Source organism: Helicoverpa armigera, chromosome 1 (genome assembly GCF_030705265.1).
Source record: "Helicoverpa armigera isolate CAAS_96S chromosome 1, ASM3070526v1, whole genome shotgun sequence".
NCBI lineage: Eukaryota > Metazoa > Arthropoda > Insecta > Lepidoptera > Noctuidae > Helicoverpa > Helicoverpa armigera.
Genome location: NC_087120.1, coordinates 17,167,351 through 17,184,034, shown reverse-complemented (window position 1 = coordinate 17,184,034; position 16,684 = coordinate 17,167,351). Strand labels below are relative to the sequence as shown.

General features: G+C 41.4%; 1 protein-coding gene across 7 annotated transcripts in view; it reads right to left on the bottom strand.

Annotated features, from left to right (window-relative positions):
• The window catches only part of LOC110381712 (tyrosine-protein phosphatase corkscrew), a 47,382-nt gene extending 43,001 nt beyond the window's left edge, over window positions 1-4,381 (bottom strand). For 6 of the 7 annotated variants that reach the window (XM_021342096.3, XM_021342099.3, XM_049837274.2 and 3 more), the window contains exons 1-2: window positions 4,167-4,381; window positions 14-265 (exon numbers count right to left, since the gene is read on the bottom strand). In XM_021342096.3, coding sequence (XP_021197771.3) covers window positions 14-159 — 146 coding nt within the window. In that variant the 5' untranslated portion in view covers window positions 160-265; window positions 4,167-4,381. The remainder of the gene's footprint in view (window positions 1-13; window positions 266-4,166) is intronic. The other variant, XM_021342098.3, reaches the window with a different exon arrangement.
• Between the last annotated feature and the right edge of the window lie 12,303 nt (window positions 4,382-16,684).

The window sequence follows — 16,684 nt, the reverse complement described above, 5'->3', positions numbered from 1 at the left end:
AATACCTACTCACTTTTTGAGCATGAAGGCCTTGCTGAGCTCGTTGAGCACGGTGGAGACGATGGCGCCGGCGGCGGGCACCGCCAGCACCGAGGCGTCCATGCAGGCGGACAGCGCGGCGGGCGCCAGCACCCCCAGGCGGCGGCTCTCGCGGGACATGCTCGACACGTCGCTGTCTCGTAGTGCACGCGCGACACCGCTCAGCGCGCCGCTCCGCAGCCGAGTGAGCAGGCAGCGCTCGCGACGCAGGGGGGCTTTACCGCGCCTTCATGTCATTGCACATTCAATAAGGAGGGAGAGGGGGGAGGGTGACACAAATATTGGATTTACTGGGTTTTTAACTCAGTTATTAGAATACATTCCTCTTGTCTAAGTTCAAAGTAAATAAATAAAAAACCAGCTTGCAAAAAAATGCGGGAAGTGAGAAGATTGAATGGCTATGCATCACAGTGATTCATAGCATAGCTATGCCTATACGTACATAATAAGTTTTACAACGCAAAGACAATACTATGGCGATCTGATTTATTATGCAATTAGTAGACCTTATTTAGCAAAATAACCCACTACATGCTTCATAAATAAACAAGACCGCCAACGCAACAAATACACCAGCTTCTTTCAACCCTTATTGCCTAGACAGTACCTGCTTACATTATTGCGAACCACGAAACCCGTGGCGCATTCTAAACGCTTACTCAATATACTTAGGCACCATATTGATCCTGATGCATGTACATATGGAAAGCAGAAGACGAGTGGGTGAGCTACCTGCCTCAGACCACTACGCTGTAATGACAAGCATAATAATGACGGCATCCCATTCCCTCTCGCCCCGGACCATGGCCTGGATCAGGGTGGACGGGAGAGGTTGCCGCCGCCCAAAGCCTCGACGAGGACCCGGCGGTGCCCTTCCCATGCGGGGCACACCTGGACTGTGTGGTCCACTGTGTCCTCGGGAAGTGGAGGGCCCTTGATATATCATCAAACATATCCTCCACTTCATCGTCTGAATGTGTCGACGTGTGTGTGAATGTGTCGTCCTCCTTCTGCGAAGCAGTCATACTCGAGAAGGAGGAGGCAGAATGCCAGAGAGTTCGCACCTCTCATCCCGGCCGCCATGCTGGACCAGGACACCACGGGCGCCGGGTGTCGCGAGATGACGCCCGGCTACCGTAGGCGTGGGCGGTGAGTTCGGGTGGCTCATCTTCCCTCTGTCTTCTTAGACGACAGACCCGTGTCGATGGCGCACGTTGTTCCACGTGCTCTTCAAAGAGATGTCAGCAACCCCAGAGGGGCCCAGTAGGGCCAGGGCCTGCCAGGGTTGCGGGTTGTTCGAAAGATATATGATTTTTAACGTCGCTAAAAAAAAAGGGCCCTCCACTTCATTACAAAGACCCATTACACCGTTGTCATGGGGGACTTTAACGCTAAAGTGGGAGTACAGATTTGCGGCGAATCGGCAGTAGGATCCCATGGATTTGGAAGCAGGAATCATAGGAGGCAAATGCTCGTCAACTTTTAGATGAACTCCATTTTCAAAAGCAGCCCCAAAGGAAGTGGACGTGGCAAAGCCCCGACACTATGACTAAAAATGAGATTGATTTCATCATGACGAACAAGAAGCACATAGTCAGAGACGTCGCCGTAATCAATAGGTTTAATACCGGTAGCGATCACCGGCTTGTCCGAGGCTCTCTGAATATCTACTTCAAGGCCGAACGTTTCCGTCTGATGAAGGCCAGGCTCCGACCAACACTGCTCCAAACCATGACAGGATCTGAAACGTTCCAGTCAAATTTGGAGAATCGATTTGCCGCCGTGGAAACCACAACAGACGTTAACCAGAACCACGAATATGTGGTTCGGATCCTCAGGGAGAAAGGTTCGAGATTCTGTAACATGCAGCGTAAGGTCAAGAAATCAAAGCTTTCGGAAGAGACATTAAGGCTTATGAAGAAACGACGTGAAAACCCGCCTGTCACTTCGTCAGCTAAGCGGGCTCTAAACCAAGAGATCAACAAGCACGTACGACGCGACCTCCGGTGCTCCAATACTATTGACATTGAAAGAGCAATTGAGCTGAATCGGGGCTCAAAGGTGTTCGTACAATCTCTTGGAAGAAGCCACTTGACGAAGCTGACCACAACAAGTGGAGAAGTCGTTTCTTCGGTGCCGGCAGTCCTTTCGGAAGTGGAAAATTTCTATGGCCGGTTATACGCATCACGTGCATCTCGACCTGATCCCGGAAATGAGGATTCTAGAGCCACATTAACACGCCATTTCACCGAAGACCTGCCAGAAGTCAGCAGTGGCGAAATCGAGATCGCTTTGAGACAGCTCAAAAATGGAAAAGCCCCTGGCGAGGATGGCATTACAACAGAGCTATTAAAAGCAGGAGGTAAGCCCGTACTGGGGGAGCTCCAGAAGCTTTTTAATGCCGTGCTGTTTGAAGGGAGAACTCCGGAGGCGTGGAGTAGGAGTGTTGTCCTCCTGTTCTTCAAAAAGGGAGACAAAACCCAGCTTAAGATCTATCGACCCATTTCCCTCCTAAGCCACGTATATAAGCTGTTCTCAAGAGTGATCACGAACCGACTTGCGCGAAGACTCGACGAATTCCAACCACCGGAGCAGGCTAGGTTTCGGAGCGGATACGGCACCATAGACCACATCCACACAGTGCGGCAGATTATACAGAAGACCGAAGAGTATAATCAGCCCCTGTGTCCAGCATTTGTGGACTATGAGAAGGCCATTGACTCGGTTGAAATCTGGTCTCTTCTGGAGTCCCTGCAGCGTTTTCAAGTAGATTGGCGATACATCCAAGTGATGAGATGTCTCTACGAAGCCGCTACAATGTCCGTCCAAGTACAGAATCAGCAAACAAGGCCCATACCGTTGCATCGAGGTGTGAGACGGGGATGTTATTTCCACGAAACTGTTCACTGATGCAATGGAGGATATGTTCAAGACGCTGAACTGGAAAGGACGAGGCATCAACATCAATGGCGTACACATCTCTCACTTGCAATTTGCTGACGATATCGTCATCATGGCGGAAACGCTGCAGGACCTACAACAGATGCTGAACGACCTGGCTGAATCTTCTCTACGCATCGGCCTACGGATGAACTTGGACAAAACCAAGGTCATGTTCAATGAACATGTTCTGCCGGAACCGATTGCGATACATGGGTTGGGGCTGCATTTGGGAAGCTACGTCGAGTCCTAAAATCGCTCAGCGGGCATAAATACAATAAACCCGAATCCTAAACTGTTGCGTACGTGACTGCCTGCTTCACAGATGTAACTGAACTCTCAACTAAGAACCTAATTACAGTTACAGGAAATAATGTATTTCTTAATTCCATACAATTCCCCCTTACCGATCTCAGATAGCAGGAAAATCCCAAGCTCCTGAGCTGCAGCCTGCCTACTAGCTCATGTCTCATAAAATGAACCTACTTTATGTGAAAAGAACCATGTATCAAAAGTTAGTTTAATTCCGAAGGTCTAGAATTGTTTCATTATGCAACGGCGGCGTGAGCACCGGCGGTGCCTCGATCTTCACGGTCACGCTTATAGGATTACGAACAAGTACTTATTCGTAATTAGTATGGTTGCACTTGATTTTTTAATATGTAATAGTTAAACATTAGTTGGGCTACTACAACGTCTGCTATATCCCTAAGCTTTAAATCCACCACAGCCAGCCGATTTGTTGGCGGCCCGGTTCCGGCCCGGTTTTGGCGTTCATGGTATTTTATAAATTTAATAAATTGATGTATTCATTAACATAGTCACATAATTTTTCAGCTCCACTCCAATAAATTGAAATTTCATCTAAGATAGCTGAAGTAGTTAAAGCGAGGGGAGTAAGGTCCATCTCGAATACGAGGGCATTCGATTACAGGCAGTAATCTGGATTGACATTGTTCGAAGACCTGTACTCAAAGTCTGAAATCGCCAATACCACACATTACTATAATAGTTACTACGTGGTTACGTAATACGTCCAGAGCACACATGGTGATTAACGCTCATTCTTTTCTCTGTATCAGAATAAGCCTGTGTTTTTTAGTGGGACAATCAAAAGGTTCATGATAATGATTAGATAATTAAGAGGTAGTTATTAAAACCATTAAATAGATGAAGTAGGTACCTACCACTACTATTCGTTGTTATAGTTCACGAGGCGTACACTGGCAATAAATCACTGGGCAGCGGTGGCGCTTGCACTATTACGACTGGGTTATAACAAGTTTGGAATTGTCTGAGTGGTACAACAATTCGTGAAGATGATATTGATTGCGTGTGAGGTGCCTGGAGAGGCGCGCGGGCGCAAGAGGACGTCAGCACGCGCGCTGACCACACGGTTACTAACATAGATACAGCTATTCATTATTACTATCCAAGATTTTCCTGTAAATAAAACAATACGGATGTATGAGACGCGATGCGTACTCCAAGGAAATGTTAGAATAGAATATCAAGTAACTACCTACTGGGCTTAGCTCCGTCAAACAGTTTGTAACAGTTAGTTAGTTACAGCCTATTTATCGTCCCACTGTTGGGCACAGGCCTCCTCTCACACGGAGAAGGATTGAGCATTAATCATTTTGTAACAGTAACGTACGTAAAAATATGTATATCATTTTGTCATCAAGTTTTCCAAGTTTATGTGATTAGGGTTTGTATAATATTTAATCACTTACAGCCATAGTGATTAAATAGATATTATACATTTATTTATTTATTTACAAGGCACACCAACAACTTATTTACAATAACTTTCGCATATATAAATTTACAATTATGTTTAGTCCTGCGTAAATAAGTTAATTAAAGGTGCGCACAACGCTCAAATTAAAAAATTAAACCGAACCAAACTATACATAACAACAAATACATAACAAAAATAATAATAAAAGAGAAGAATCGATACAGGCAAATGATAAGAAAGTAATATTTCATAATAGGTACTATTTTGTGTAAAAATTAATTTACATGAGGCATTTACATTGCGCTTAAAATTATAAGGATCATGGAAAATGTCAAAATTGTCCGAGCTCCCACACAAAGAGTTATATTCACTGCAAATTCGTGACATAGGCGAGCGTTTACCAACATTGGTTCTGTAAAATGGAATGTGGAATGGTTTGGTGATTGGGTATCGCGGTATTCTGGTGGGAACAGCAAGTTTAATGTGATGAACTAATTCGCTACAATCTGTCTTTCCATTAAGGAGTTTGTGTAAGAATAGAATGTCATGAATTTTGCGACGATTATGGAGAGTATTCATTTTAAAGAAATTTAGTCTTTGGTAGCATGGGACCCTATTTGAAATTCCGGATGAGATATACGCCAGATGTCTGGTAAACTCTCGTTGGACACTCTCAATCCTCTGAGATTGCACAGGGTATATGGGACTCCACACATCAGAAGCAAATTCCAGGTGACTTTGTACAAGTCATATTAAACAAATAAAATAGTCCTTAAAATAATTATTAAGTAATTTTTACACAGATTTTTAACCTCGTTTCATTTTTAAACTGAGTTTCCAAATAAATGAACTTAATTAGGTACTTCTTTTTAATTTGATACTCATATGTGCGCGCCATTTTGTTTTTTGCATTTGGTAATTTCCTCGATGAAGTGGGATGAAAAGTTACGTGTTGCACTCGAGTGCAAAGATTTTTCACCTTGTGCTCTTTTGATCAGCATGTCGATTCTATAAAATATCACAACTCACTTCGACATCACTCTCACTTCGACTTCGATCTAAAGGTGGAATTCCGTGGACGCGACAATAGTCAACCTATGAAAATGTATGGCACCGTTGCCGAGGCCCGTGACAGTCGCGCGCGGCCGACGAATTTCGTAAGCTGCTCGCGGCATTGTCAACAATTTAATTCTGGTTTTACTAAAATTCTATAGATGTTATTAAGCGCTAGACCATGTTGAGAAGCGTACGGCCGCGAGCGGCTCACGAAATTCGTCGTCCGCGCGCGACTGTCGCGGCCCTCGGCAGCGGTGCCATACATTTTCATAGGTTGACTTTTGTCGCGCGCGGCTGCGACAATCGCGACCCACGGAATTCTACCTTAAAGTTTCGTGATTGACATTGTCAAACTACACTAGCGCTTCACTATCGAGCGTGTTGACAAGTTGAACTAAATTAAAGTCGAGATTTTGACAGATCTGCCAAAATCTGTCTATCTATAGGGAGGTAGGGAGAGATGGGCAGTTGGGAGATGATGAAATCAGAATAAAGGGGTCCTTTTATTCTGATTTGATCATAGTTTTTTTTTATTGGGTAGTTTACGTTACCGACTGGTAACGGTGTTCATCCATAGACTTTCTGTCATTTCTGTGAGTTGTCAAGAACAAGCACTCGTAAAAGTACTTAAATATTTTGTTGCGGTTTCGGATCGTTATAAAGAGAAAACTAATGAAAGGTATGTGTATTTTCTATTATTAATGATTGATTGTCAAAATCTCCAGTTACGATTATAGTAAGTCGATGCAATCCACACCTATTATACCTCTAGAAGAGGTACTACAGCAATAGTTTATGGGCCCCACGTTTTTATTTTAGTCTAATATGACCGGGACCACCGTAGGTTGACAGGTAACTATTTTTTATTTTCTAGTTTTCAGTGCACATAAGATAAAACCGTTTTAGTTAAGTTTTTTTACCGATTTTTTTTTTATAAACTAATTCAAAAGTGTCCAATGCTCCCTATGGTAGGGAGGCTTGGACATACCATGTAATGTATAATTTGTAAATTTTTGTTCTTCTTCTTCAGTGAAAATTTGTGAGGTTATAAATCTGCGCTAAAAATCCTTTATAGAATCTTGTTTCAGGTACCGTTGCCAACTTGATCTAGGGACTCCATATTTATCAGCTGTTAATTTTATTTTTTAACCTTTTGATACCTCTTGTATTGCTCGTTATATTAAATCTTTAAGAATTTCCCGTCGCAAACCATTCTTTTTAACCCCCGACGCAAAAACGACGGGGTGTTATAAGTTTGACGTGTCTGTGTGTGTGTGTGTATGTGGCATCGTAGCTCCCAAACGGATGATCCGATTGTAATGCGGTTTTTTTTGTTTAAAAGGAATGTCATTCGGGAGTGTTCTTAGCTATGTTTGGTGGAAATCGGTTCAGGTCTTCAAGGTCATCAGCTCGTTTGTTAGGTGTGATAGGAATGTTACACGCTCAGTTTACTTGCAAGCATATGTGGGATCTAAAATTTGAAATACTAATGTCTTCTGGAACCACTGAGCTGGTCTGCTGTTAGGACACGAAGATAGGAGACGTAACCCTGAACTGCCTTTTAGTAAACCCATCGAGTTTGGGCTCGTTTAATTTGTCTTGACTAGTTTTCTTCATGTTTCTAATTGACGAGAACCTAATGCTGGAAATGGGATGTGGCGGATGAAACCCTAGAATGATATATAACCCTGGATCAACAAAGGTCCATCTTTATTGTTTCTCAATCTGTGCAATTCTCCCAGAGCCAGTTTGTCATGAGGATTGTTAAACAGCTTCCTTTGGCTGAGATCGCATATAGCGAACCCATCATAAAAAGAAGGAAAAATTAAGGAGCTCCTTTAAAAAACCATGAAATAAAATAAAATTATAAATTTAAAAAAACCCCCGACCCAAAAAAGTACGCAATTATTATGACAAAATGTTATAAACGATAAACCCTATAAAAAGCAAAAAGTAACTTTAAACACTACGTAAGTACCAACTAAAGCATGTCAGACTAAACAAAATTTTGACGTGTCGACGGTTTTATTGAAACCGTTTAAATATCTCGTAATGTTGAAACTGATTGTAATTTTTAGGATAGCTCTTTGATTTTATCTAGCCAAACATAAGAAATGACAATAAAAGTTGATTATCTGTAAAATCTGAATTTTTTATGCAATAAATGTGAAAAAGTGCCCATCCCTCCCCTACCTCCCCTAAAGTATGAAATGACATTACGAATCGAAGTGAAATGCGAGTTGTTGATCGAATTTTATAGAATCGCAGGACAGGATTCTAATTATTGAAACACTCGCTACGCTCGGTCATCAAAATTGAGCCCGCGGTTAAAAAGCAACTTTGCACTCTTGTATAACAAAAAACAATTTTTTTGCTGCCGCGTTAATATGCGAGGAAAAGGATAATTTGCTGTTTATAATAACACCCAGATATCTAATTTCATTGACTTCTTGCAATATTGTTCCGTCAATGTTGTAATTCGAGTGTATAGGCTCTTCTGCTCTTCTTTTTGTGTACTTGATGTGATAGCATTTAGATGCTTTGAGAGTCATTGAATTTTTGTGACACCAGTCTTGAATAAGATCAACATTGGATGTAGAATATACTTCTCGATATATCTTTAGATCATCTGCGTATAGGGTGAATGTTTAATTTGATTTGTGATATCATTGATAAAGACAGTGAATAAAATGGGTCCGAGATGAGAGCCCTGCGGCATACATAATCATTGGTCATTGCATACAATACCCAAATTGACTTGACAATGTGGTAAATTAATAATTTTATCTGTATATTATTCATAATAGATGGTCAAAGTAATAAATATGGTACAACCAACTTACCACTGACTAATTCTTAAAAACGGTTGTTATTGTCGACTTTTTTATGATAAATCATTAAACGATTCGTTCCTCCCGCTGTGGGTTAGCAGCGTGAAGGAGTGTCAGACTGTTAGTGACTTAAACCCAATGGGGTTTGCTGAATGTTTTCATGGAGCGCGTGGAAGAACGCCGAACGGCCGCCGAGACGGGCCCGTGTCTTCTAAGAGACGGAAGGACGATGAGCCACCCAAAAGTCCACAGACCCACGCCTACGGTGGCCGGGAGACGTCACTCGACACCCGGCGCCCGTGGTGTCTTCCACGTCCATGGCAGCAGCTGGGATGAGAGGTGTTAACTTCTCTAGCATATGCATGAGACGACGGCATCCCATTACCTCTCACCCCATCGGACCATGGCTTGAACCAGGGCCGGGCACGGGAGGTCACCGCTGCTTATTGCCTCGACGAGGACACGGCGGGGTGCCCTTCCCAGGCAGGACACACCTGGACTGTGTGCTTCACTGTGTCCTCCGGGCCGTCCGTATAGTGGCTCGAGCCACACCTCAAAGAGGCTACTTTTCGCTACTATTATGGCGTGCACCTGCACTGAGCTAACTAGCCTTTTAAACCGACTTCCCAAAAAGCGGCGGTTCTCAATTCGACCGTATTTTGTTTTTGTTTTGTATGTTACGCGATTACTCAGCCAATTATTGATCGATTTTGATGATTCTTTTTTCGTTTGATAGTGTATACCTTCAAGGTGGTCCCATTATTATCAGGTCAGAATCTGATGATGGAAACCCTGACAAATCGAGGGCAACTTTCGAAAGTTGTAGGTATACGGTAAAAACTTGACATTTAACGATTAGTAACCTATCATTCAGTTGTCGAGTTCCCTCGGCCTTCTCTGGTCGCCATCATCAGGTCAGCTCAAAACCTTCACTGTTGAATAGTGCTATCAAGCAAACACCTGAGTGTCAAGTTTTTACCGTAAGTATTCCTACAACTTTCGAAAGTTGCCATAGATTTCTTAGGGTTTCCATCATCAGATCCTGACTTGATGATAATGGGACTGCCAGGAGATATACACTATCAAACAAAAAAAGAATCATCAAAATCAATCAATAATTGGCTGAGTAATTGCGTAACAAACATACATAAAAAAAAAAAACAAAAAAAAATACGGTCGAATTGAGAACCTCCGCGTTTTGGGAAGTCGGTTAAAAACAAAGTCGCTTTTTCTGTCCCTATGTCCCTTTGTATGCTTAAATCTTCAAAACTACGCAACCGATTTTCATGCGGTCTTTATCAGATAGGGTGTTTCAAGAGGAAGGTTTATATATACAATAACATACATCAAATAGTGGAGAAATACTGTTACGCCGCACTGTGGGATGGATTTCGGGTTTCATAGACATCCGATTAGTAACCTCGAAAGTTATGACTTTTATGCCTGAATATCTGTCAGAAGACCACATACATACTTTAAAATTGTACCATTATAGTATGATGCTCATAAACGGCTCATTGAGAAATTTTTATTCAAAAATGTGTATGAAGCTGACAGAATAAAAAGACATAAGTATATCCGGTCTCGCACAATTGACCCTAATTATTTTTCAGGGAGTCAATCGTTGAATTATTTGAATTTTTTTGGTATATTGCATTATAAGGCCAGGGGTGCGAAACATTTTTTTAAAATTATTTTTTTATTTATCAAAAGTTTAACTTTATTCCAGCTTAGCGCCTATATCGAGCGCAATAAAAATAGGAATATGAATAGGACCATAATTATATGTGAATATAATTATAATAAATATATATTTAAGTGACAATTATTTAACTTGATTTACATAACCATTTGTAAACTATGCCTCAATCAAGAAATAAACAAGATAAGGATGTAAAAATAACATAGTCAAAGATAGGTCATAATTAATTTGGAAACAATATTATGAAATGGCAATCTTAAATTAAAAAAAAAATTACAAAGGGCATTGTTAAAACTCGCCTGTGAACCAACAAGCATGAAACATTTACTATAATTACTAGCTCTTTTAATAATATACATTACATATAATAAAATAGAACGGACACTTGTTAATTTCGAAAACATTTTAAATAGTTCCTTCCTTAGCTTCCATCTTGATAGTTCTATTAATTTTTGGTTCCATTTGAGGTTTATTATAGGCAAAGGTATTATAACTCATACAGCCAAGTCTGTGTAACAGCACTCTAAGAGTTTGAAACAGACAAGCGTCAGTATTCTCAACACTTCATATATAATGATTTTTACTTACACAGTCCGCTTAGATGTCCCGGAACCGTAATTAGCCATAATGTATCAAAAATCTCGATTGAAAGAGCTGTTTGAAACGAGCATTAATTCCGACACCGACAGTTGATGAATAATTGACAGATGACAACATTGACATTTTGACAGTTATTGCTACATACCGGATGTTTTTATTGACGATTTATTGATGATTATAACCTCAAAACCCGAAATTGTTTCCATTTTTTCAGAATTCTCATAAGTGTCCGTTGTTTTAATTTAGGTTCAATCGAATATATATATTATCTACAACCCAAAGAGTAAATACAGATCCCTGTTGGGTCTTAGGCGAGCTATGTATGGACGACGAGCAATGTCCTTTTTGAGTAAAAATTTCTCAATGAGCCGTTTATGAGTCTATACTATAATGGTACAAGTAATGGTCTATACTATAGTGCGCCGTGCGAAGCCGGAGCGGGTCGCTAGTTTCTAATAATTCGACAACCCAGGGCCGACTATCCTGGTGCCGCAGAACGAGGAAATGCTATCTCTAATAATGGAAATAGTATACGGTGGTAGAAATAAAAGTTTTTATGTTTTGTTTTGCTATTAAAACAATTATGCCTATTTAAGACCGATTTTTATAAACAATGAATTTTTCTACTGTAGATTTTATTTTAACAAAAAGATGTTTGCAAAAAGTATAACTCTTTTGTATCCGACTGTACTTAGTTCCGGTCGATTCTTGACATGAACTGTTTTATTTCCGTAACTGTAGGGTATAAGCAATAATATAATACTTATACATTAGAACTTTATTGCTTATAAGGCCATGATCCTTTTATCAATGTACGTTGATAAATAATACAGATATTTTTGTTGGAAGATCATTTTAGAGGTAAGTTTACAATTTTTTTGTATCGAGAAAACTTTTCGAAAACGTGTTTTGAAAAACAGGGTTCTCAGAAATACGTTCAAGATTAATATATTTCTTTTTCGCCGTCAAAAACTGTATAGATTTGGCCAAAAAATTGTTTGGGACAAGCCAATTTCGGCATTCAGACCCTTAAATCCTATCACATAATATATTTAATGATATTCTATGGTGAATTATAAAAAAAAATAAACCTAATCTATTCAGACACAAGAGTCATTTTTCGTTTTCATATTTTACAACATCACGAGTAAAGCTTTGGTTTCCTAGGAAAGCGGTGCCGTCATTCTTTCTGGTCGTTCCCTCAATGCTGAGGATCGTGACTGTATATCAATCTTCTCCACTCGGTCCGGTTCTGCGCCATATGTACCGCTCCCTGATCTGGCCTCCAGTCACCTCTTTGAGGTGGTCCACCCATCTAGCTGGTGCTCTTCCTCTAGCGCGCTTCCCCTCCATTTGTCCGAGAATGATGAGTCTCTCCAGGCTATGCAATAGAGATCGCATTATGTGCCCAAAGAAACTCCGGATCCTTTCTTGGCACGTAGTCAGCAGACGCTTGGCAACCTTCAGCTCTTCGAGGATGGAGACATTGGTCCTCACAGCTGTCCAAGGAATGCGTAGCAGCTTTCTCCAGCACCACATTTCAAAGGCATGGATCTTTTTGCGGTCCTTTTTCCTGAGACACCAAGTCTCCACCCCGTACAGGAAAATAGAGAAGTCCAACGTACGAACCAAACGCATCTTAGTTACTCGGCGAATATTACGGTCTTTCCAGATTTTATCGAGGCTAGTCATGGCACTTTTAGCCATCCCGATACGGCATCCGATTTCTTTCTCGCAGTTAACACTGTTAGAGATCAGCGACCCCAAGTATATAAATTCCTCCACTTTCTCATAATCCTTGAGCGCATTTGATCGACTTAAAACTTGAGCTCTGTCCACCGTCATCACTTTGGTCTTAGAGCGGTTTATGTGCAGGCCAAATTCAAGGCTCACTCTTTCTATTCGCTCCAAGACCGCAGCCATCTCGGACTCGCTGGCTGCAAGGATTGTTGTATCATCGGCATATCTTAGGTTCGTGATCTTCGTACCGCCCACCGTGACGCCGCCATCCCAGCCATCAAGCGTCTTCCTCATAATATACTCGCCGTAGAGGTTAAACAGCTTCGGAGAAAGTATGCATCCTTGACGTACCCCTCGTTCTGTATGGAATGTTTCAGATTGTGATTCATCCAATTTCACAAAGCTCGACCCGACAAGGTACAACCTCTGGACAAGGAAAATAAGATGTGATGGCACGACCATTTCCGACATTATCCTGAACATGGAATTTTTCCAATTTACGCAGTCAAATGCTTTGGCATAGTCTATAAAGCACAACACAAGAGGCATTCGCGACATTTTTCAATGAGTAGGCGTACGTTCAGTATCTGTTCTCGTGTTCCTTTTCCTTGCACAAATCCTGCCTGTTCCGGAGGAATCTGTCTATCTACGTAGGTGGCCAATCTCTTGTTCAAAATCTGCAGCATGATCTTACTAGAGTGGGGCATGAGGGAAATAGTGCGGTAATGTTCGCATTTCTTTGTGGAGCCCTTTTTGTGTAGGGGGATCACAGCTGATTGTGCCCAGTCCTGAGGCCAAGTACCAGTGTACCAAAACTTGTTACAAATCTGGTAGAGGGTTTCGGCACCTTCAGGGCCTAGATGTTTGATCATGGCAGCTGATATGCCATCCGTACCCACTGCCTTGTGTTTAAGGTTCTTGATGGCGTCCTCCACTTCACTGCGTAGTATGTTGGGTTCACCTTCGTAATCATCCCACGACCTGTCAACCTCTTCATGCATGTTTTCGCTGTAAAGCTCGTAGCAGTACTCTCGCCATCTGTTTAAAACCTGTCTGAGGTCGGAGAGAGGGTTACCCTGCTTATCGTCAACTACCCACGATTTTGGTTTTGGTGGCTTCGTTAACAGTTTTACCTTACCGAAGAGATCTTTGGTTTGTATCTTCACAGCGTGTTGTTCTATTGCCTCACAGATATCAGAAATTTGTTTGTCCTTGTCCCATCTTAAAGCAGCTTGCACCTCTTTATGTAGCTTGTTATAAGCCGTTACAGAACCTTCGCTTTTTGCAATTCTCCTCTTCTCAATCAAGTCCCAAGTATTGTCACTGATCCAAATCTTTTATGACGGACACCCTTAAACTGTGCGCTAACTTCTTTAGCAGTTGTGAGAATAACGTCTTTAGATCTCATCCAGTCAATGTCACTTGAATCAAATGGGTCAAGCTCTAGAGACCGGAGTTTTGGTCTTACCTCCTTTTCAAATTGTTGTAACGCGGGCCCACTCAAGGACGTAGGTTTATTAACGCGTTTTTTAACGCTTCTTAGGCGAAGCTTGAAATCAGCACTGAGAAGTTCATGGTCGCTACCGCAGTCGGCACCAGGCAGAGTTTTGGAGTTGGTGATGCATGACATCCATCTAGATTTTATTAATACGTAATCTATCTGATTCCTGTATTTTCCACCCGGCGCTGTCCATGTGTAAAGCCTTCTAGGGTGGTGCTGAAACCAGGTATTCATAATGGACTTGGCTCTCAATACCAAAGTGCATTAGCATCTCGCCACGGTCATTACGTTTACCTAGACCATAGTTACCAACGATGGTTCCATTCAACGGGTCATTTCTCGTTTCGCCGACTTTAGCATTTAGGTCTCCTTTTGCAACAGCTATCTCCTGGGATGGTATGGCTCGCAATAGTTCTCTCAAGTCTGCGTAAAAGTGCTCGATTTCATCTTCAGAGGCTGCAGAAGTTGGAGCGTACACCTGTATAATATTCAGGGTCACTGGTCTGGTGTCCAATTTCAAAAGCATCATTCTGTCAGAGGGTTCCTGGTATTCCTTTACTGCTCCCTGCCAGCGCTTGGGTACTATAAAAGCTACTCCATTCTCGCTTTTCTCATTCAAGCCCGAGTAGTAAACGGTATTACCATTCTCAGTGACAAAATGACCACTTCCCTTCCAATGAACTTCACTGAGACCTAGGATATCAATATTTCGACTTTGGATCTCTCTTTCTATGATATCGAGTTTGCCTGGTTGTGTTACTAGTCCTTTTACATGGTTACGAACGAAATCTTTTAAAATGTCGTCGTCCTCGCTGCTCCAAGAGTTGGAACTCATTTTTGACGTTGTTCCGAAAAAAAACACAAATACGTGTTAAAAAAGGTTCACCGCTTTCAATAAAACGTTCACCAAACTATCTGACACCGTCAAGACAGCCGTCATGCAAATGGCGGCACCGCTTTTTGAAGTTACGGCGTCAGTTACCGCTCTCTAGGAAACCGCCCCATTTTGTTAACATAGACAACGTTCTAGTGACGTCGTTCACCGCTGTATTACGGCCGGTATATGACGGCACCGCTTTCCTAGGAAACCCAAGCTTCAAGCAGAGATAAAGTTAGGATTATCGAATGTTTTGACCAGTTGATAGCTATCAGTTTTCAAGGGAGAATTTCCGTTTTTGTAATGACTGACTCTTATATTATCTCCATCGATGTATTATGTACTACTACGCACTAGATGGGACGTTCCGAACAAAAAGCTTGTCAACTGAAATGCACTGCAGACTTTGCAGAGCCCAAAATAGAGCCCAGAGCCATTTTGACACCTGCGTCAGATGGATGTCTATAAAACGTATAATTCTAAGCTCGATGATAAAACGACAATTGTAAAATAGAAAATACATATCAAGGTATAAACTTACACATAATATAAACTATTCGAGAGTCAAGTTAGTAAAATTACACGCTGTTCATGCTATTACAACGCTTGTATGTACTTTTCATTTATAATACAATTTTACAAATATACATTAATTTGTTTCCCGCCATCTTAAAATTATAGATTAAGAAAATCGTGCAGAAACAGATGTGCCATAAAACTGGTAGTAGGTAAAATATCAATGAAAACAGACTTGACTTTGTCATGGTATGTTCTTACTTTCAAGAAAAAATTATATGACGTCGTTTATTTCGCTACTGTAAAAATACTACAAGAAATATCAGCGCATCATCAGGGACATTTTTATAATTCTTTCACCATTAGAAAGCTAAATTATCTGCGAGTAACATAGGCTATATTTTATCGCCCTCACGTACCGCATGACGCAGGTCCTCACCGGACACGGTTGTTTCGGGAGGTACCTGCATCGAATCGGTCGTGAGGAGGCGCCCGGGTATCACCTCACAGTCCAGGTGTGCCCCGCATGGGAAGGGCACCGCCGGGTCCTCGTCGAGGCTTTGGGCGGCGGCGACCTCTCGCGTCCGGCCCTGGTTCAGGCCATGGTCCGGGGCGAGAGGGAATGGGATTCCTTCCTAATAGAAGCTGACAGCTTTGAGGAAATTCAGAATAATTAAGATGAGAATGAAGATTTGTATCTAACCTAGAGATAGTTAAGGAGCCACATAAGTTTACTTTCCTAAAAAACAGCAACTTTATCACTCTTACAATATGTAATGTATGCAATATTACATTATGTTCAGGCTACATAATAAAGATTTGACGTTAAATGAACAATTGCTATATATTATCACAAAAGCGTAAAAACCGGTAAATTACCGGTTACATATTAATTTTACCGGTAAATTAAAAATCGCGATAATGGGCGGTTTTACCGGTAAAACCGGTATTGCATGCCCTAGTTCTGACATATAAGCCATACCTCTCATAAACATCGATATCCATTCATTTCATCCAATAACAAACATGCATCACTCTGGAAGTGCATTTCAAGTCTAAGATTTATTATTTTTAAGAAAAAAAAATCGTAATTAATATTAAAAAATCCTTAAAATAAGTTCCTGGTTTTAACAGGTAT